This window comes from Tamandua tetradactyla, chromosome 11, assembly GCF_023851605.1.
Source record: "Tamandua tetradactyla isolate mTamTet1 chromosome 11, mTamTet1.pri, whole genome shotgun sequence".
In the NCBI taxonomy this organism is placed as follows: Eukaryota; Metazoa; Chordata; class Mammalia; order Pilosa; family Myrmecophagidae; genus Tamandua; species Tamandua tetradactyla.
The window spans coordinates 48,172,417-48,196,302 of record NC_135337.1 but is presented as its reverse complement, the minus strand read 5'-3'; the positions used below and the strand labels follow the sequence as shown (position 1 = coordinate 48,196,302).

At 36.5% G+C, this 23,886-nt stretch overlaps 1 protein-coding gene across 1 annotated transcript in view; it reads left to right on the top strand.

The window, feature by feature from the left end:
- Positions 1-23,886, top strand: part of AK5 (adenylate kinase 5) — a 303,940-nt gene that overhangs the window by 60,392 nt on the left and 219,662 nt on the right. The window contains exon 6 of the mRNA XM_077120572.1: positions 15,187-15,378. Within this exon, the coding sequence (XP_076976687.1) occupies positions 15,187-15,378 (192 nt within the window). The remainder of the gene's footprint in view (positions 1-15,186; positions 15,379-23,886) is intronic.

The following is a 23,886-nucleotide window of genomic DNA, read 5'->3' as shown; positions in this document are numbered from 1 at the left end:
ATACCTAGTAGGGGATTGCTGGGTCACATGGTAGTTCTACACTTAACTTTCTGAAAACCATCAAACTGTCTTCCAAAGGAGCTACACCATTTTATATTGCTACCAAAATCAAATGTTTTCTTATTTCTCCACATCCTCTCCAACACTCATTATTTTCCAGTTTTTTAATAGCGGCCATTCTAATGTATGTGAAATGATATCTCGTTGTGGTTTTGATTTGCATTTCCCTACTGGCTAATGATGTTGTGCATCTTTTCATGTGCTTTCTGGCCATTTGCATATCTTCTTTTGGAGAGATGTCTGTTCAAGTCTTTTGTCCATTTTTAAATTGGGTTGTTCGTCTTTTGTTGTTAAGTTGAAAGATTTCTTTATGTATTCTGGATGTAAAACCTTTATCAGCTATATGTTTTTCAAATATTTTTCCCATTGTATAAGTTGTCATTTTATTTTGATGATAAAGTCCTTTGATACACAAATGTTTAGTTTTCATGAGGTTCCATTTATTGTTTTCTTTTGCTGCTTGTGCTTTGGGTGTAAAGTCTAAGAAAACTTTGCCTAATACAAAGTCCTGAAGATGCTCCCCTATGTTTTCTTGTAGGTGTTTGTTAGTTCTGATTCTCACATTTACATCTTTGATCCATTTTGAGTTTATTTTTGTATGAGGTGCGAGATGGGGTTCTCCTCTTTGTTTTTACAAGTGGAGATCCAATTTTCCCAGTACAATTTGTTGAAGAGACTATTTCCTAATTGAGTGGTCTTTTCTCCCTTGTCAAAAATCAGTTAGCTGTAAAAGTGAGGGTTGATTTTCTGAGCCCTCAATTCTATTCTATCGGTCTATACATCTGTCCTTGTGCTAGTATCATGCTGGTTTGATTACTGTGGCTTTGTAATAAGTTTTAAGAATTGGAAGTGAGAGTCCTCCAACTTCATTTTTCTTTTACAAGATGGCTTTAGCTACTGGGGACCCCTTACCTTTTCATATAAATTTGATGATTGGCTTTTCCATTTCTGCAAAGAACATCATTGGAATTTTTATTGTTATTGCATTGAATCTAAAAGTTGCTTTGGGTGTGATTGACATCTTAATGATATTTAGTTTTCTTATCCATGAATATGAATGTCTTTCCATTCATTTAGGTCTTCTTTGATTTCTTTTAGCAATGTTTTGTAAGTTTCTGTGTACAAGTCTTTTACATCAAGATTTATTCCTAGATATTTGATTCTTTTAGTTGATTCTATGAATGGAATTCTTTTGTTGAATTCTTGTTCTTATTGTTCATTGCTTGTGTATGTAAACACTACTGATTTGGGAGTGTTGATTTTTCTACCTTGCCGCTTTGCTGAATTCATTTATTAGCTCTGATGGACTTTTCAGGATTTTCTCTATCTAAGATCATGTCATATGTAAGTAGGACAAGTTTGACTTCTTCTTTTCCAATTTAGAGGCCTTTTATTTCTTTTTCTTGCCTAATTGCTTTGGCAGGAACATCCAGCATAATGTTTAATAACAGTGGTAGAGTGGGCATACTTGCCTTATTCCTAATTTAGAGGAAAAGCTTTCAGTCTTTCACCATTATGTTAGCTTCAGGATTTTCATATATGCCTTTTATCATGTTGACAAGTTTCCTTCTTCCTAGTGTTCTAAGTGTTTTTATCAAGAAGTGGTGCTGGAACTTGTCAAATGCCTCTTCTGTGTCAATTGGGATGATTATTCCTTCCTTTCATTCTGTTAATATGATTTGTTACATTAATTGATTTCCTTATGTTGAACTAACGTTGCATACTAGGGATAAATCCCACTTGATCATGGTATATAATTCCTTTATTGTGTCCTTGAATTTGGGTTGATAGTACTTTGTTGAGCATTTCTGCATCTATATTCATAAGAGATATTTGTATGTGATTTTCTTTTCTTATAGTATCTTTATCTGACTTTGATATAAGCATGATGTTGGTCTCATAAAATTAATTAGAGAGTGTTCCATCCTATACAATTTTTTGGAAGAATTTGAACAGCATTGGAGTTGTCTTCTTGGAATGTTTGGTAGAATTCCCCTGGTCTGGTCCTGGTCTTTTCCTTTTTTATTACTGATTCAATCTCTTTACTAATCATTGGTTTGTTGAGATCTTCTATTTCAATGTAAGTAGCTTGTGTGTTTTCTAAGAATTTGCCCATTTCATCTAGGTTATCCTAACATTATTAAGTTGCTTTTTCTTGATCTCACACTTGCCCCATTTCTACAGACTTTAACTTTCTTCTGGAGCTTTGAAAAAGATGGTACTGCCAGCTCTTCTCTATTGCTTAAAGCTTCTGTGGTGGAAAAAGCTCTGGAGCAGCCCAATCTCCCATCTTGTTCTAGCATGTATTTTTAAATTGTAGTATTCATTCTGTTCAAATTTAATGCAATTACTCATGTATTTGGGGTTAAATCTATTATTTCACCATTTACTTTTTATTTTTCCCACCTATAATTGTTATTAATGTTTTTCTTTTCTCCTTCCTTGCTTCCTTTTGAATTAAGTCATTTTTATTATTCAATCTTTCCTTTCTGTTAGACTGTTGGTAATATTTTCTTCTACAACTTTTTAGTGTTATTCTAGACAGGAGTCAGCAAATAGTGGTCATAGACCAAGTCCTGCTGACTACTTATTTCTGCAAATAAAGTTTAATTGGAATATAGCCATGCCCATGACTTTACATATTATCTATGGCTACAAGACTATATGGCCTGCAAAGCCTAAAATATATGCTCTCTGGCCCTTTATGGAAAAAGTTTGCTAACCCCTCATATAGAGATTGTGACATACATCCTCAACCTACTCGTGTCTCATGGAAATTAACTTTTATCACTACCTGAAAAATGCAAAGACCTTAGAAGTGTTTAACTTAATTTACCTGCCTCTGACATATGTGCTGTATCTATTTTTCTTTTTTTTTTTTTATTAATTAAAAAAAGAATTAACAAAACAATTAGAAATCATTCCAATCTACATGTACAATCAGTAATTCTTAATAACATCACATAGTTGCATATTCATCATTTCTTAGTACATTTGCATCGATTTAGAAAAAGAAATAAAAAGACAACAGAATAAGAATTAAAACAATAATAGAAAGAAAAAAAAACAAAAAAAACAAAAACAAAAAACCTATACCTCACATGCAGCTTCATTCAGTGTTTTAACATAATTGCATTACAATTGGGTAGTATTGTGCTGTCCATTTCTGAGTTTTTATATCCAGTCCCGTTGTACAGTCTGTATCCCTTCATCTCCAATTATCCCTTCTCTTTTTTTTTTTTTTTAATTAACGGAAAAAAAGAAATTAACCCAACATTTAGAGATCATACCATTCTACACATGCAATCATTAATTCTTAACATCATCACATAGATGCATGATCATCATTTCTTAGTACATTTGCATTGGTTTAGAAGAACTAGCAACATAACCAAAAAAGATATAGAATGTTAATATAGAGAAAAAAATAAAAGTAATAATAGTAAAAACAAAACAAAACAAAACAAAACAAAAACCTATAGCTCAGATGCAGCTTCATTCAGTGTTTTAACATGATTACTTTACAATTAGGTATTATTGTGCTGTCCATTTTTGAGTTTTTGTATCTAGTCCTGTTGCACAGTCTGTATCCCTTCAGCTTCAATTACCCATTGTCTTACCCTGTTTCTAACTCCTGCTGAACTCTGTTACCAATGACATATTTCAAGTTTATTCTCGAATGTCCGTTCACATCAGTGGGACCATACAGTATTTGTCCTTTAGTTTTTGGCTGGATTCACTCAGCATAATATTCTCTAGGTCCATCCATGTTATTACATGGTTCATAAGTTTATCTTGTCTTAAAGCTGCATAATATTCCATCGTATGTATATACCACAGTTTGTTTAGCCACTCTTCTGTTGATGGACATTTTGGCTGTTTCCATCTCTTTGCAATTGTAAATAATGCTGCTATAAACATATGTGTGCAAATGTCCGTTTGTGTCTTTGCCCTTAAGTCCTTTGAGCAGATACCTAGCAATGGTATTGCTGGGTCGTATGGCAATTCTATATTCAGTTTTTTGAGGAACCGCCAAACTGCCATCCACAGTGGTTGCACCCTTTGACATTCCCACCAACAGTGGATAAGTGTGCCTCTTTCTCCGCATCCTCTCCAGCACTTGTCATTTTCTGTTTTGTTGATAATGGCCATTCTGGTGGGTGTGAGATGATATCTCATTGTGGTTTTGATTTGCATTTCTCTAATGGCCAGGGACATTGAGCATCTCTTCATGTGCCTCTTGGCCATCCGTATTTCCTCTTCTGAGAGGTGTCTGTTCAAGTCTTTTTCCCATTTTGTAATTGGGTTGGCTGTCTTTTTGTTGTTGAGATGAACAATCTCTTTATAAATTCTGGATACTAGACCTTTATCTGATATATCATTTCCAAATATTGTCTCCCATTGTGAAGGCTGTCTTTCTACTTTCTTGATGAAGTTCTTTGATGCACAAAAGTGTTTAATTTTGAGGAGTTCCCATTTATTTATTTCCTTCTTCAGTGCTCTTGCTTTAGGTTTAAGGTCCATAAAACCGCCTCCAGTTGTAAGATCCATAAGATATCTCCCAACATTTTCCTCTAACTCTTTTATGGTCTTAGACCTAATGTTTAGATCTTTGATCCATTTTGAGTTAACTTTTGTATAGGGTGTGAGAGATGGGTCTTCTTTCATTCTTTTGCATGTGGATATCCAGTTCTCTAGGCACCATTTATTGAAGAGACTGCTCTGTCTCAGGTGAGTTGGCTTGACTGCCTTATCAAAGATCAAATGTCCATAGATGAGAGGGTCTATATCTGAGCACTCTATTCAATTCCATTGGTCGATATATCTATCTTTATGCCAATACCATGCTGTTTTGACCACTGTGGCTTCATAATATGCCTTAAAGTCAGGCAGCGTGAGACCTCCAGCTTCGTTTTTTTTCCTCAAGATGTTTTTAGCAATTCGGGGCACCCTGCCCTTCCAGATAAATTTGCTTATTGGTTTTTCTATTTCTGAAAAATAAGTTGTTGGGATTTTGATTGGTATTGCATTGAATCTGTAAATCAATTTAGGTAGGATTGACATCTTAACTATATTTAGTCTTCCAATCCATGAACATGGTATGCCCTTCCATCTATTTAGGTCTTCTGTGATTTCTTTTAGCAGTTTTTTGTAGTTTTCTTTATATAGGTTTTTTGTCTCTTTAGTTAAATTTATTCCTAGGTATTTTATTCTTTTAGTTGCAATTGTAAATGGGATTCGTTTCTTGATTTCCCCCTCAGCTTGTTCATTACTAGTGTATAGAAATGCTACAGATTTTTGAATGTTGATCTTGTAACCTGCTACTTTGCTGTACTCATTTATTAGCTCTAGTAGTTTTGTTGTGGATTTTTCCGGGTTTTCGACGTATAGTATCATATCGTCTGCAAACAGTGATAGTTTTACTTCTTCCTTTCCAATTTTGATGCCTTGTATTTCTTTTTCTTGTCTAATTGCTCTGGCTAGAACCTCCAACACAATGTTGAATAATAGTGGTGATAGTGGACATCCTTGTCTTGTTCCTGATCTTAGGGGGAAAGTTTTCAATTTTTCCCCATTCAGGATGATATTAGCTGTGGGTTTTTCATATATTCCCTCTATCATTTTAAGGAAGTTCCCTTGTATTCCTATCTTTTGAAGTGTTTTCAACAGGAAAGGATGTTGAATCTTGTCGAATGCCTTCTCTGCATCAATTGAGATGATCATGTGATTTTTCTGCTTTGATTTGTTGATATGGTGTATTACATTAATTGATTTTCTTATGTTGAACCATCCTTGCATACCTGGGATGAATCCTACTTGGTCATGATGTATAATTCTTTTAATGTGTTGTTGGATACGATTTGCTAGAATTTTATTGAGGATTTTTGCATCTGTATTCATTAGAGAGATTGGTCTGTAGTTTTCTTTTTTTGTAATATCTTTGCCTGGTTTTGGTATGAGGGTGATGTTGGCTTCATAGAATGAATTAGATAGTTTTCCCTCCACTTCGATTTTTTTGAAGAGTTTGAAGAGAATTGGTACTAATTCTTTCTGGAACGTTTGGTAGAATTCACATGTGAAGCCATCTGGTCCTGGACTTTTCTTTTTAGGAAGCTTTTGAATGACTAATTCAATTTCTTTACTTGTGATTGGTTTGTTGAGGTCATCTATGTCTTCTTGAGTCAAAGTTGGTTGTTCATGTCTTTCCAGGAACCCGTCCATTTCCTCTAAATTGTTGTATTTATTAGCGTAAAGTTGTTCATAGTATCCTGTTATTACCTCCTTTATTTCTGTGAGGTCAGTAGTTATGTCTCCTCTTCCATTTCTGATCTTATTTATTTGCATCCTCTCTCTTCTTCTTTTTGTCAATCTTGCTAAGGGCCCATCAATCTTATTGATTTTCTCATAGAACCAACTTCTGGCCTTATTGATTTTCTCTATTGTTTTCATGTTTTCAATTTCATTTATTTGTGCTCTAATCTTTGTTATTTCTTTCCTTTTGCTTGCTTTGGGGTTAGCTTGCTGTTCTTTCTCCAGTTCTTCCAAATGGATAGTTAATTCCTGAATTTTTGCCTTTTCTTCTTTTCTGATATAGGCATTTAGAGCAATAAATTTCCCTCTTAGCACTGCCTTTGCTGCGTCCCATAAGTTTTGATATGTTGTGTTTTCATTTTCATTCGCCTCGAGGTATTTGCTAATTTCTCTTGCAATTTCTTCTTTGACCCAGTCGTTGTTTAGGAGTGTGTTGTTGAGCCTCCACGTATTTGTGAATTTTCTGGCACTCTACCTATTATTGATTTCCAACATCATTCCTTTATGGTCCGAGAAAGTGTTGTGTAAGATTTCAATCTTTTTAAATTTGTTGAGACTTGCTTTGTGACCCAGCATATGGTCTATCTTTGAGAATGATCCATGAGCACTTGAGAAAAAGGTGTATCCTGCTGTTGTGGGATGTAATGTCCTATAAATGTCTATTAAGTCTAGTTCATTTATAGTAATATTCAGATTCTCTATTTCTTTGTTGATCCTCTGTCTAGATGTTCTGTCCCTTGATGAGAGTGGTGAGTTGAAGTCTCCAACTATTATGGTATATGAGTCTATTTCCCTTTTCAGTGTTTGCAGTATATTCCTCACGTATTTTGGGGCATTCTGATTCGGTGCGTAAATATTTATGATTGTTATGTCTTCTTGTTTAATTGTTCCTTTTATTAGTATATAGTGTCCTTCTTTGTCTCTTTTAACTGTTTTACATTTGAAGTCTAATTTGTTGGATATTAGTATAGCCACTCCTGCTCTTTTCTGGTTGTTATTTGCATGAAATATCTTTTCCCAACCTTTCACTTTCAACCTATGTTTATCTTTGGGTCTAAGATGTGTTTCCTGTAGACAGCATATAGAAGGATCCTGTTTTTTAATCCATTCTGCCAATCTATGTCTTTTGATTGGGGAATTCAGTCCATTGACATTTAGTGTTATTACTGTTTGGATAATATTTTCCTCTAACATTTTGCCTTTTGTATTATATATATCATATCTGATTTTCCTTCTTTCTACACTCTTTTCCATATCTCTCTCTTCTGTCTTTTTGTATCTGACTCTAGTGCTCCCTTTAGTATTTCTTGCAGAGCTGGTCTCTTGGTCACAAATTCTTTCAGTGACTTTTTGTCTGAGAATGTTTTAATTTCTCCCTCATTTTTGAAGGATAATTTTGCTGGATATAGGAGTCTTGGTTGGCAGTTTTTCTCTTTTAGTATTTTAAATATATCATCCCACTGTCTTCTAGCTTCCATGGTTTCTGCTGAGAAATCTACACAAAGTCTTATTGGGTTTCCCTTGTATGTAATGGATTGTTTTTCTCTTGCTGCTTTCCAGATCCTCTCTTTCTCTTTGTCCTCTGACATTCTAACTAGTAAGTGTCTTGGAGAACGCCTATTTGGGTCTAATCTCTTTGGGGTGCGCTGCACTTCTTGGATCTGTAATTTTAGGTCTTTCATAAGAGTTGGGAAATTTTCAGTGATAATTTCTTCCATTAGTTTTTCTCCTCCTTTTCCCTTCTCTTCTCCTTCTGGGACACCCACAACACGTATATTTGTGCGGTTCATATTGTCCTTGAGTTCCCTGATACCCTGTTCAAATTTTTCCATTCTTTTCCCTATAGTTTCTGTTTCTTTTTGGAATTCAGATGTTCCATCCTCCAAATCACTAATTCTATCTTCTGTCTCTTTAAATCTATCATTGTAGCTATCCATTATTTTTTCTATGTTTGCTACTTTATCCTTCACTTCCATAAGTTCTGCGATTTGTTTTTTCAGTTTTTCTATTTCTTCTTTATGTTCAGCCCATGTCCTCTTCATGTCCTCCCTCAATTTATCGATTTCATTTTTGAAGAGGTTTTCCATTTCTGTTCGTATATTCAGCATTAGTTGTCTCAGCTCTTGTGTCTCATTTGAGCTATTGGTTTGTTCCTTTGACTGAGCCATATTCTCAATCTTTTGAGCGTGGACAGTTATCTTCTGCTGCTGGCGTCTGGGCATTTATTCAGATTTCTCTTGGTGTTGGACCCAGCAAGGTTGTAATATTTTTCTGTGAAATCTCTGGGTTCTGTTTTTCTTATCCTGCCCAGTAGGTGGCGCTCGTGGCACACGTTTGTCTGCGGGTCCCACCAGTAAAAGGTGCTGTGGGACCTTAAACTTTGGAAAACTCTCACCATCCTGGGGGTTCGCTAGCCGAAGCGGCTTGAGCCGGCCCGGGGTCCGAACGCAGGGAGGGTTGCTGGTCGCCGCAGCCAGGGAAAGAGCCCGTCCGAATTTCCTAGTCGGCCCTGGGCAACAAGCGTGGCGGGAGGGCGCCAGCGGCAGCGGCCCGCCCGAGAGAGTGCACGTTCCCCGGGAGTCACGGGGTCACCGTTCTCCGCGGCCTGGGGGTTTCCGATCCAATTCTCTCGGTTGGTCCGGGGGCTGCGCGTGGTGTGGGCGCCAGTCGCCTTGGTTTCAGGGGACCACCTCTCCAATTCTCCCAGCCGGCCCGGGAAGGGGGAAGGGAGTAACTCCGGCCGCTTGCCACCCCGCCCGGTAAGGCCCGCGCGCCTCGGCGATCTCACCCGAGCTGCTTCTCTCAGCCAGCCAGCCGTTCCAGGATGGGGTACGCTGTCTTTTTTATCTCTGTTGTGGCTTTGGGCGCTTTCTGTATCGTTTCTACTCCCCTAGTAGGTGTCCTGGAGAAGAAACCAAGATCCGCGCGTCTTACTAAGCCGCCATCTTCCAGGAAGTCTCCTGTATCTATTTTTCAATACCGCATAATGTCATTATTATTGTTTTATGTGGTCAGTAGTTTTTAGGTTTACACACGCATTTACCATTTTTATTGTTCTTCCTTCACTATTCTCTTCTAACTTTCTATCTTGAATCGTCTTTCTTCAGCCTCAAGAAATTCCTTTAATATTTCCATTATCATAGAATTTTAAGACAAATTTTCCATTTTGTCTATGAAAATGTCTGTATTTAGTCTTAATTTCAGAAAGATATTTGCTGGGTATATAAATCTAAAATGGCAGATATTTTGTATCAGCACTTTAAAGATATCATTTCATTCTTTTCTGACTTTCATTGTTTCTGTTGAAAATTCAGCTGTCAGACTTATTCTTGATCCTTTTTTTTTTTTTTTTTTTTTTTTTTTTTTTAAGAGAGGGAGGAAGGGAAGGAAAGACAGAGAGAAGGAAGGAAGGATGGAAGGAAGGAAGAAAGGGAAACATCTTTAAACATTTTCTTGTTTTATTGTATTTTGTTTGTTTTTTACATGGGCTGGGGCCGGGAATCGAACCGAGGTCCTCCGGCATGGCAGGCAAGCACTTTGCCCGCTGAGCCACCGCGGCCCGCCCTATTCTTGATCCTTTTAAGATAATCTGTCATTTCTTTCTTTTCTGGCTGCTTTAAAGATTTTTGTCTGTCTAGATTTTCAGCTGTTTTACTATATGCTTAGGTCTGAGTTTTCTATTTTCTGAGTTTTCTTCTTGGTTTTTATATTGCCTTTTGAATCTGGGACTTGGTATTTTTCATCAGTTTGGAAAATTCTTAGCTACTGTGTTTTCAAATATTACTTCTTCTTCATTGTCTCTCCTCTTTCTCTAGAAATTATATCCATGTCTAATATGTCTCTTTTGCTCTTTTCTGTACTTTTCCCACCTTTTTCCCCTCCTGGTTTTATTCTGAATATTTTCTTATGACCCATCTTTTAGCTTACTAATTCACTGTTCAGTCATGTCTTTTCATCTGTGAAACATGTTCAATACCCTTAGTCTAATGAGGATTTGAGATGTTTCTAAATCAGATTTAGGCCTGTGAGGGCATGGTTTAAAACGTATGCCTATAGTGTAGTATTTTAGAGTTTCAACTAAATACCTTGTATGGGGTCAGTGGTGGTGATTTCTAGAGCTACTTCTCCTGATGGGCCCCATACTCCAATTTTTGTCCCTGAGCTCCATAGTTTCTTGAAAGTTCTATGTTAAATGTAGTGAAATTCAGGTATTTATCCTTTTTTTTCTTCTATAATGACCTAGTATATCTTCTAAGATCTAAGTATATCTTCTGTAAATGTTTAATGGGTGAAAGAAATAATTTATTTACATTTTCCCCATAGGCAGATAAGGAAGAAAACTTTAGCCCAGCATTAGAAAAAACTTCCCACTTATTAGCGTCCTCAGTAATGAAAAGGGCTGCCACATAAGTACAAAGTACCCACCAAAAGAAATGTTCAAGCAGAATAGTGAAGCTTAAATGTTTATGTTTTAAAATGTTTTGCCAAGGAGATTGTGCAGATGATTACAGGTTTGGCATTTATTTGGGTTAGATAATCTATGTTTTTTTCCATCTCTTGGTTTTTGTGATTTTTGTTTTTTTTCCACTATGGTCTTCTCTTTTTTTTTATTTTGTTAGTACTTTGCTTTGTGGTTTCTGATGATGCAGCTTATCCAAATTATGTTGTCTATGCCTTCTAATATGTCTTCATAAAGAATAAGGCTGTCAAAAGTACTGACATTTAAGAAGCAGGATGCATTCAAATGATCTCACTTTGCAGTCTGACACGCTGACTATGTCTTTGCTTATATAAAGGCAATCACTGGTTCTTTTTAACCGAAAAATAATTCATGGAAGGAGCTTAAAGAAAATGAATAGAATAACAATGACTTGTCTCTATAATGACAGGAAAAAATGATGTAGCTGATTCAATGGGAAAAACAATATTAGCCGTTGGGAAGTTTACTGCCATATAGACAAAAGTGATCTCTCAGTTTTTATCTCTCATTTATTTATCGAGTCAATCTTTCTCTCCAAGAGAAAATATTTTTTAAGAACATAGAATGGGAGAAGGTGTACCAAAGATCTTATGCATTTGTTTAGTGCCATTTGTTTAGTGATATTTCTCAACATTTCACAAGTTGATTTCGTTAAACCTTTCTAAAAGCTTCACATCTTTTGACACAGAAGGTATCTTGCTTCTACTTTATTTTTAGGAAAAAAATAAATTAATTAAACAATTGAAATACTTTCCCTTTAAAGCAGAGCACTGCTGGGAAATGTGAGGCACACTGAGTGGGCTTCTGAGGGGGTTAGCAGGATTCAGATGAATGTGGATTGTGCTGTGGTCACTTCGTTGAGTGGTCGGCTGGTTGTCACTGGCTGCCATGGTAGTTTCGGCTGCTTTACATTTGAACCTTTTTATCCCATATCATATTCCATTTAATTTATACCAAGGAAATACAGCTAATTAATCACAATTATAAAATTCCATAACTTTGAAGATTCATATCAAGATCATTTTATATCAGACTTCAAGTTGCATTCATTGCTCAGAAATCTTAAATAAATTTCAAGCCATCTCTAGTATATTAAAATCCAATGGCAGGGCAGGCCACGGTGGCTCAGCAGGCAAGAATATTCGCCTGCTATGCCTGAGGACCCGGGTTCGATTCCCGGTGCCTGCCCAGGTAAAAAAAAAAATCCAACGGCAAAAGACAAACTATAGCAATGATTACCTATATAAAGTTATGCATGACCTCACTATGTTATGTAGATAGAAGCACTTACATCACAGTCTGGAACAAAACACAAAATTATTAAAGTAAATCACTGAATTCTTTAAATGCAAGATGAAAGAATCTCAATATGCAAAATGCTTTTGCCTGAATTCAAGACTACATTTTAATATACATTATAACCAAACCAAGCACAGCATAATATTGCTTTAATTTATTTGTCAAAAATCATCCTTTTCCTTATATTATTTATTTAAAGTATAATTTTAAAAGCATCATTTATTGTATTGAGTAAGGCTGAATATTACCAAATTAATTACATTAAATACAAACCGTATAAGATAATATTTGGTAAAATAAATGTTTTATGTTCAGACATTCTCTTTATCACACAACCACACAAAATTACAAAGTGACTTTTAAAATTTTAAGGGTTCTCATAAATGACTTGCCAATTTTTTAAAACTGAAAAATACTAAATCATTGAGATGGATTCTTTTCCCCTTGAGGCTCAGAGAGGTTAAACAATTTGGCCAAAGACAAACAACTGATGATGGATTCTAGATTCAAACTGAGGACTGCCTGATTCTAAAATTCATGCTTTTAATCACTTATTCTTGTGTGTGCCTGTGCGTACACAGTGGCGGTGGGAATGGAATGGGAAAGAGAGTCTGAGTGGCTTTTTAAAGGCAAAATCCATAAGCAGTGGGGATAGGTTCAAGTTTGGGTAAGCGAGAGTCAGAAATCATGCAATAGTTCTAGCTGAAAGATTTAGGAAAATGGTATTGCTACCATAAAAATAAGTTTTAAAAATAAAACAAATCTGGGGATTTCGTTTAGGTAGAAAGGGGTTACCACTGATTTTGACCTTACCGAGTCATAGGTAACATTAAGGCTTACAAGTGGGTCCGTTATATGAGCATTGGAAAATGTAGGACTGAGGTGCTGTTGGAAAGTCAGTGCTGAATACATGGACTCGGAATCCATCAGCAAAGGGTTCTGGCTGCAGCATGCCAGCACAAGCGTGTTTAGAGAGAATGAGGGCCTGGAGAAGGAAAAACATGTGATTCAGATCCTTAGAGTTTAAGGAGGAAAAAGTCTGAATGAAGGAAACTACAACAAGAACAAAAACAGACAAATAAACAAACAAGATCAAAAAACACGTAGGAAGTTCGAGAAGAACCAGGACCACACAGTGTCAGGAAAAGCAGGAGATAATAAACATGGCTAAAGTTGGCACTTGCCATGTTCTCTGTATTTTACATGCGTTTTATTATTTGGTCTTCGTAATACCTCATAGAGGTGGGCTCTTTATCTCCATTAGCATATGAGGACACTGAGGTTTAGCAAGGTTAAGACAAATGCCCATCACTCAGAAGAAATATCTTGGGGTTAAAAACTTAAATCCAGGATTCCTAGCCTCTAAAAGCCCATTTTCTAACCAGTGGTCTCCAGGGTACATGAAACAAGTCCACTGTGATAAGGGAAGAAAATGTTTGAATTATTATTATTATTGTATTTCATCTGTCAATTTCTTGGCTGCTAAAACAAGTACCATACAATGGATTGGCTTAAACAATGGGAATTTATTGGCTCATGGTTTTGAGGCTAGGAGAAGTCCAAAACTAAGGCATTGGCAAAGTGATGCTTTTTCCCTGAAGACAGTGGCATTCTGGGGCCAGCAGCTAATGGTTGCAGCCACATGGCTATTTATTTATTTGTTGCTGACCTTTGCTTTTCTGTCACATAGCAGCACACATGGAGCTTTCTTCTCCATTGTCCTCTGGGTTCTCTTGACTTCTGGCTTCTTCTGTGGCTTTTTGTTTTCTGTGTCCAATTTCTTTTACTTATAAGAACTTCAGCCATAATGGATCAATGCTCACCCTCCTTCACTCTGGGCACACCTTAACCAATAGCATCTTCAAAGGTCTTGTTCACAACTGGGCTCACACCCACAGAACCAGGATTTGAATGTGCCTTTTATGGGAGACATGATTCAATTCCCAACATCAGCCTTTTCAAATTTTATTTTGTGTGTTTTTTACGATATGCATCATATGTCAGTATTCAGTACATGAATATTATTTATAAATTCATAAGCATGAATATTATTTATAAATTTCAAAGCATATGTATATTTGAGTGTATGCTAAAAATAAATAATGCTAGTGGGAGGTTGCAATAAAAACTTCTGGAGAACATTATTCCAAACCAAACTTTTTGCTTAATCCCATCTTCAATACTAAACTTCATTTACTTCATGTGGTCATGTTACTTTTTAAATGCAATATTAGCTCCAATTCAGTTAAGCTAAAAATATATATTTCACAGGTTCTTTTCCTGTCATTCTTAGGTATTTTTCAGAGATTCATGAAGGCCTTTGGGCCATTTGGTGTTTTGGGATAGTGGAAGGTATACAGACCTTAAGCCAGACAAACCTAGTTTCAAATATTAGCCCTGTATCTTATTAACCCCATGTGACCTCAGCAAGTACTTAATTTCTCAGATCCTCTGTTTGTTCATCTATAAAATGGACATAGTAATTATTTATATATATTTATATATCATATGCATGGTATTATAAAATGGATGTATCAAATAATATTATTTACCTTGTAAATAATTGTAAAGTTTAGCATATTATATGGAAAGAACTTAGCATTAGATATATAGTAGATACTTTTAACATAGTAGCAAATGGAAATAGTAGTAGTAGTACTTATTTGCTGTAGAGAACACCTGTGGCTCAATAATCATCTCCCCTCTAAAATTGGGTCACATACACCTTTGGCACAGTTTTGCCTATGTTATTTTTAATTCAACCTGGAAACTTTTTGAGCACGAAGGGTGATTTCCTGTACCATGTAGGGCTGCTGCATGCAGCCGTGGGGTTGAAGTATGCCATTTGTGTGAACTGTGATGGAAATGCACCTCTCGGTCTGGGGGAGAACAGCAGCCTTGTAATATGCTGGTACAAACGCAGTGGTGCAAACATTAGACAACCTCAACAAGACCAAAAGAGATGCATGCCACTGCCCACACCTGCATTGGTCGGTGCATTGAATGCCTGTCTACTTGTTGGATGCTTTTCACAGATCTGTACTCCCGACTTGGTAGTATTCCTGGCTTGTGCCAATCAGAGGCTCAAAGAAAGATTACTGAAGCGGGCAGAGCAGCAGGGACGGCCTGATGACAATGTGAAAGCAACCCAAAGGAGACTGATGAACTTCAAGCAGAACGCTGCTCCATTGGTCAAATACTTCCAAGAAAAGGGGCTCATCATGACAGTAAGTTACTCTTTTACATGTCCAAAGGGGAATGATGTTTTATGTTTCTATTTAACCAATGCTCCCATTTAGAAATCCTCTTTACTTTAAAAAAACTGATTTTATTTTTGTGCACACCAATGATCATTTTGCCTCGATTTGCCTTTATTGAGCCATACTGATGAAACACTTGAGTTTTGGTTTAATCCGTTTTGGGAAAGATGATTAATTTTACCCTTGGCTAGAATCGCATATCCTCCCCCCCCCCAACACACACACAAAGTATTTTGAAATAATTATTGGGGTAATTTTTAAAGCAATATCTGCCCAATTTCTCAACTCTTCTGTCTGTCTTTGGAAACCTGTTTAAAAGGAGAGGCTTATAATCACATTGTTGACATGGTGTTATATTGGACTTGTGTATTAGCTTTTGTTTATCATAATGTACCACATAAAGAAATTATATTTTCACTGCGTGAAAAAGTTGCTTAAGGGTTTGATTTGTCATAGGAACTGATAGTGTTTCAAAATGGGAGGACTTAATCATTCTGCTGCATTTGATACAGTGCAAATATAATGTTTCATAAATGCTTAGTTATTTTGTAGTTAATGATATTCAAAGTGCCAAAGAAGGATACAGTTGAATCATAGTTAATACAATTGTAAGAAATAAGTTAGAGGTGAACTGTATTTTTGATCCCCAAGCATGAGAGATGCAAGTGCTAAAACATAAAGGAGACAAAGACATCTTAGGAAAGCATTTTCCAAAAAAAAGACACTAAGACAGGGATAATTCCCTGACAGCTGGGTGATGGCAGACCTAGGCAGAACCTTCCTCTCAATCCTTGTACCCTTTCCACTGGAACAGGCATTGTCATCTGGAGGGGGTCACAAGCCAGTTGGAAATCTGATGAAAGTGTGCATGCCCATCCCTATAAAATGTACATAACATGTTTTTCATAGATTTTAGGTAAATCATCTGAAGCCCACTGTATTAGGGTTCTCTAGAGAAACAGGAGAGATTTGTAAATATGAGATTTATAAAGGTGTCTTGCATAACTGTGGGAATGGAAGAGTCCAAAATCTGCAGGGCAGGCTGTGAAGCTGGTGGCTCCAATGAAGGGTCTGGGCGGGTCCACAGGAGAGTCTCACGGGTTGAAGAAGCAGTGAAAGAGTCGATCTTCTTCCTTAAAAGCCTTCAGCTGATTAGGTTGTGGGACACATGCCTTAGTTGAGCAAAGATGTAATCAGCCACAGATACCATCAGCTGACTGATGATTTAATTCACCACATTTCATTTTATCAACCAGCCGTGAAATATCCTTGCAGCGATGATCAGGCCAGTTACTTGCCTGACCAGACAACTGGACATCATGATTTGGCCAAGTTGACACCAGAACCTAACCATCACATCCACCCATAGATTCCTCTGGCCCAACAATTCCTGAGTTTAAAATCTCTTCATTATGCTCAGATGCCCTTAAATCTGAAAGAGACAGTCACAACACTTGAAGAATAATCTCCTTGCAGTCTTTTTTAGCACTATAAGGAAATATTTATTATGCCTTGCTCTTTGAGTCAAAGTTGCCATGCCAGAGAGTTGTAAATCTGTTCTGAATATTGTTTACCATGCGAGGGTTTTTTTTTTTTTTTTTTGGTCTAAAACAGGCTTTGAATAATAGAAAAGATTCAGGAAAATCAGGTTAGGAATTTCTGTGGCTATTTTTTTGTTGGATTTATTTTTTTCTTGCAAATCAAAGCTGACTTCTGCATTATATCATGAAAAAAGAAATAAATTTACCCTACAAACCAAACCCAAATGGTAAGCTGCAGAGCCAGAGATTGAATTGATTTTTGCAAGACTTAAAGGTATTGCCAGAGTGTCTCTGTGATTACTCCCTGCTTGTCACGTTCGTCATCACGAGCAGAGCAGATTTTCTAAATGAATGCGGAGAGGAGACTTAATTTACTAATATTTTGCATGGAGGTGAAATGCCATTGTTTCTAATTGAGGGAGTCAATAATAATGTGGACAGCAGTCTGCAACCCCACTCACTGCTAGAACCAAATGAGCTTTAAGATAAAGGCCTCTAATCGGGAGAAGACTTGCCTTGGAAAGTCATCTTTTGGAAAATGATGAACACAAACGCAGGCTGAGAGCTGGTGAATATAATTTGAGAAAGTAATCCGACAAAGGAGAAGTACTGCATCCTGAAAACACATACCTTGTTTCAGAACCTGCATCAGCGCTCACTCTTGGAATGAAAATATATTTGGTAGCACTTCTGGTTTTAAAGATGAATAAAATAATAAAAATGGTCCTTATTAGCCCAAGCCTATTAAGATTTTAATAAAAATCTGAGGGTTAATAGAGCACACAACAAATATTTCCTTTTCTCTGTAGTTGTTTTTCTTTTGCTTTTAGCTGCCTCCTCCTAATTCATTCAGTATTTATTGAGAGCTAATGGATTCCAGATATTTTGCTAGATACTAGATGTGCAAAGTTAAATAAGCCAAGAGAAATTATCTTTATTTTATTACTGATAAGTTTCAGACCCCTAGAATAGCATCTGCCTGGTACCTAGTAAGTGCTCAATAAATGAACAAAATTTACGTTCCATGGAGAAAGAGAAATTAAGCAAAGGAGACTGTCCACAGTGGCCTCATATATCTTGTCCTCTGCACTGGCACTGGAGCTCCTGGCGTCGGATGGCACAGACTCATGGGCAGGACTGATCATTTATCTCAGTGCTAGGCCTATAAGGAACACAGAGACCACCTCCTTCCTCAGTCCTGGTGAACAACACCTCAATGCTCCTCTCCCAGGGGTTGTTGGAATCTGAAACATCTCGACTGTAGTCTCAGCTCCGCCCCTATTTAATCATTTCATGATGCCCCACAAGGAATTTCCTTGAGCATTAATCTCTTCATCTGTAAATTGGAGGTGATGTTCCCTTCCTCTTTAATGCTGTCATGTCAGCGAAATGAGAGAACATGTGTCGTGTGATTGGTGATGCCCGTGTGGAGCCCGTGGCTGAGATGCGTCACGTGGCCACATGGCCTGGTCCGTATTCCCACTGTGCCACCTGTGAGCTGGGTGACTTTGTCCTTGTCCCGTGACTCAGATGCCTTACCTGTAAAATGGGTATAATCAACACTTCTACCTCCATGTGGCTGTAAGGATGAAATTTATGTAAAGTGCTTAGAACGGTGCCTGGAACATTGAAAGGACAACTTAAGTGATTGATATTATTTTATATTTTTGTATTTCTTCCTCTCTTCTTTTCTCCTCTAATACTCATCTTTTGGAGCCTACAATTACAATTCTGTGCCCCTTGAGGAAACTCTGCCACCTTTTTCTCCCTTAGATAGATTATTGAAGGAATCCAATATGAAGAATTTAGATTTTAAAAGTTTCATACCAAATTCGTCTTTTTTCTTTAAAAGTGTCTGCTAATTAGTTACAAAAGGGTCTCAGTGTTTTCTTTAACTTCTATAATGTCCATGTAATCAAGCTATGTAATGGCTGTCTGAATAATAGAGTGGAACTGTAACAAAAATTGATCCATAATTTTTTTTCTCACTTTATCATTGACTGTGTTGGCAAGTTTAACTGAAGAGAAAACCCAGTGCGATTAAAGAGAAAAACGATAAAAATAACCAGCAAAACCAAGCTATTGGCTGGATAATGTGTCGTATGGACCCCAGCCTTCCTTTTAATACTTTTATTATACTTGTGTATTTATAGCCACCTGTGCAGGTGTGAATTAAAATAATATGACATACATTGGAATTTTATTCAGCCTTAAAATAGAAGAAAGTTCTGATGCATACTGCTCCATGGATGAACCTGGAAGACATCATGGAGAGTGAAATAAGTCAGATACAAAGGGACAGATATTGTATGATTCCACTTACATGAAATAATTCATAGAGAGAGAAAGTAGAGTGGAGGTTACCAGGGGCCAAGAGTGGGGGCGGGATCGGGGAATGGAGAGTTAACGCATAATGAGTATAGCGTTCTCTTTGGGATGATGGGAAAATTCTGGTAATGGATGGTAGCAAGGGTACAGCAACACTGTGAGTGTGATTAGTCCCACTTAACGGTAGCTTGGGAGTGACTGAGATGGGAAAGTCTAAACTGTATATGTGTTTCTACAATTTTAAAAAGAGAGAGAGATTAAAGAGACAATGACAATTAAATGCAATGATCCTGGACTAAATCTAACAATGAAGGAGAAAAGGCCCAAAAGAATATCATTGGGACAAACGAAAATAAATTGGAATGTGGACTTTAAGCTTTATATCAATGTTTAATTTCTGAACTTCATAAGTGTACTTAAGGTGGTTACCTAAGTTAGTATCCTTGCTCTTAGGAAACATACATGTCATTATTTTAAGTGTTTAAGGAGTGTGATGTATATAGCCTATTCTCGAATGTTTATAAAATAGATTGTTGGATAAAGTAGATGGAAGAAAGGAGCAAAGAGAAAGAAGGAAAGAAAGACACAGCACATGGGGCAAAATTTTAGAAGGTGGTGGATCTGGGAATATAAGTAGAGAGTTTGGGTTTTGTGGTTTTGCCGCTGTTCTGCAGGTTTGAAATTATTTCAAAATAAAAAGTGAAAAAATAATAATAACAATATGAACTCACAAGGCTAGTATATTAGGATCTTCTCAGGCAAGTTTTTATTTTTATTTTTTAACTTACCATAATTTAAATTACCATGTTTTTTAGGGTTTTATGCTCATAATTACAGATTAGGGTTCTGTGGGTTCCCAAAATTTGGTTAAAGTTTTTCTTTGCATTTGGTTATTACTGAGACTAGCAAAGCTAGTTATTTAGTTCTACTGAGTAGGCTGTGTTTCATGACATTTTGGAACACTTGGACTGGATGAAACTGTATACTTCTTGAGCAATAATTTCCCTTTTATAGATTTTTTAAAAGCCTCAATAGAATGTCTGTTTAGTGATGATTTTCCTCTTTAAAAAAAAAAACTAGAGTATTTTTTTCAAAAATCATTCTCACCAAGTTGGAACCCTTTTTAGGGAAATAGCATTACTGTAAAGACAGGTCAGGTCTTTGCAAATTTGATGAACTCGTTTTAAAAGTATGCAATTTTGCAATTTTTTTTTAAAGAAATTATCTTTAAAATGTTTGAAAAATAATAAGGTGAGATGCAATGTTTATGTAATCACTTTTCAAAATGCATTCATGAAGGCCACTGGATATGCTTTTCGGAGGGAAAAACCGTCACGTACATTGAATAATCACCGCTTTATATGGCTGATAATCATTAAGGATCCAATTTAGTTTTAGATTGTGAAGCAAGCAAATGGGAATTTTTCCTTTGGACTTTTTGTCCAAAAAAAAAGGAAGTAGGAGAAGCATAACTTAATATGAGAAGTAAGCTATAGTCATAGAATGTATGAAGCAGTGTATTCATTGTACCCAAGTTTACCAACTGGATTTCCCCAGCCTGGAGAAGCATAGACTGAAAACTGTTAAATCTGGGTCATTTCTTGTTCACCAACACCAATTTTCCTAGGGAAGTGGGCCAAGAACTAATTATAAACCACCTGTGAATAGCAAGTCCACATTGAGCAGTGATTCCCAAATTTCAGTACTTACTAGAGGAGTAAAATTTAAAACAAAACAGAAAATGGGGCTAAGATGAACCTGACTTTTTAAGAATATATATTTACTAAATAAAAGTGTTAGAGAACCGTCTACCATAGCCATGATTTGAAACAGCCTTTTTTACCACACAAATGTAGGAATGACATAAGTTCTAAATAAAGTCAGCGGATATGTTTGATTTCAAGAAAAATTCCAAACATTTTCCCATATTTTTCCCCATTTGCTGTGAATTAGGAAACACCTCTTCACAAACTGGCATCCATTTAGGGTCCAGCACTGAAGAACCACTGGCATAGAGGACTCATCCTTATCCAACCATACTATTGTTGATTCATCTGTCATTATCCCTGAGACCCAGATAATCCCATTTGCGCATTTGCCTTATTTTCCCTGTATCACTTCCTTCAAATGTGAGAATCCCCCCTTCATGGTATATTTCAAATTTACTGTTGAAACTATGTAATTCCCATCCCACCAGACACTCCTACTCAAAGGAAAGATAAACAGGAATAATGAAAGTTAATTCAGAAAGAACTGCTGAATAATTATTTGTTAATTAACTTCAAGTTTCAACACTAACATTTAAAATCTGAGTACGCTGGTCCCTAACCACCCAATGCACAGTCGCTGAGTAATTATCACTATCCCCAGTAGAGTCACTGCACAGAGTTGTGGAAATGAGAGAAACACATGGAGAAAACAGTGTAAACCCTCAGCAGATTCAGCAATAAAAATATGAGAGGCAAAGGAAATATGCAAAGACAATTTGCCCCCAAAAAACCTATTCTCCTAAAATTACTTAGAGGAAAATTGTTACTGCCTCCAAATATTTAAGAAGTTGGTGAATTTAATATACAACATAAAACTATACTTCCTTTAAGTACAGGAATTATTATATCTTGTTAAAATATCCATTATCATATAAAGAAAAACTCCCACAAGTTTCCCGTTTGGCAGATTTAGTAACTAAAGACAGAAAAATGGTTAATAAATAGGAAAGGCTATAGCGATATTCTGGAAGATATCTGTTTGGGTGATGATGGTATTTTATGTGCACATAGATAGGTGGCATTATTTTTCAGTTGTCCAGAATATTTTCATAAATTGTCATTATTGCAGGCTCTAAATATTAGACCACTATGACACCAGCTTCATTCTCTGATCTTTGGTAGAGAAAGGAATTAAAATGCAGTGAAAGATAAAACCATATGCCCACAAAGCGGGAATCAACATGTTGCAAAGTAACATCAACAATCCTGGGGCAAATTCCACTGGTTACTGAACAGCATCAAAACAACAGGGAAAGCAAATGGATGCCGTATTTATAGTTAATTCTGACATTGTGTCTCTGTAGCAAGCCAACGCCTTAACACAATTTCTCCTCCTCCAAGGCTAGTTCAGTATCAGTCCATTCACACTCTGTAGGCAGAGAGCAAACCAAATGACCAGCGAACGCATCTCCTTTCCAAGTTGGAAATTCATGCCTATTATATGGCAGTTCCATCATCAGAGCCTGATACTAAGTGCTCTAGCATCAACAAATTCAACATTCTCACTGTGATGTTTCATGCAGGTGTTGATAGTAAAATGATGAACTTAAAGAGTGAATGTTTCCTTCCCTAAAAGAATATAAAATATTTTTTTACTGTTGATTTTATTATCAGTCATCCATGAAACAGAAGAGATATAACCACAGTGTGCCATGAACACATTTTTAATCTTCTAAAGGATAAAGTAGAGCCCTCACATGATAACCATGAAACAAATGATGTGAAAAAAACAAAGATAATATTCGAGTGAACAGTTTAGAAAATACACATTAGAAGAATTCCAATTCCAAGTGCCGTTTCTGAGATGTCTATCTAAGAATACTTTAATTGGGGCCTATGCTAGGTCTATGAGTTGGTTTTCACAACAGCTTGTCTTTATTTATAATTTTTTAATTAAAGTAAAACAGATTAGCAAATAGGTGGAAGCTGAATGTCATATCACAGTAATAGTTTCCTCCAGTCTCCCACTTAGTCCTACATTATTGACAGGGTAAAAAAAAAAGTGGGTGGGCGTTATAGCTGGTTGATTCTCTGGGGGATGCTCTGATCTGAGCAATAACTTTGACAATAGTGTCAACAGACTTTCCACACTTCGAGATCTAGGTCTAAATCTACATCAAAATGTTATACTAAGACTTAATGGGAAAGTGACATTTTTGGTAAAGTTCTTGGATTAATTTTTTCATGCTTAAGGCTAGACTAATTGGAGCTGGTCAGTATTTTTAAAGAGAAAAGGCACAGTAGTTAAATTAAGTGACAAAAAAAAAGCCTTTAATTAAGGCTTGCCAGGTTAAGAAACACAAGAAACAATTATTGCCTTAAAAAACAATAACATTTTCTGAGTGCCTATTATGTACTTGGTACTATTCAAAGTGCTTCCCACGTGGGTGCTCATTAACTCTTGGCGGCACATCCCTATGAGGTGGGCACAATTAGCATCTCTATTGTGCAAATGATAAAACAGAAGCACAGGAAGATATAGCTTGCCCTGGATCCCACGAGAGCAGTGGAGCCTCAGACCAGATCCAGGCCACTGACTCCAGAGGCCACGCTTGGGATCATCGTGCTGTCCTTCATTATTAAAATGTGACACTCATGCGTCTGAATCATGAAAAGAAAGCCCGGCGCGGCTTTCCCTGGCCATCTGTCATCTGATAAGCACCTCTATTCAGCTATAATCACTTCATTTCTATTTTTCAGAAAAGAATAAGAGAGAAAATTAATTATACTGGCGCATTACATTGAGAGTTTTGCAGAAGGCAATTTTACTAGGAAAAAGATGTAACATATTGAAGATAATTCGTAACTGATTAATCTGAGCACACAGTAGAAGCAAG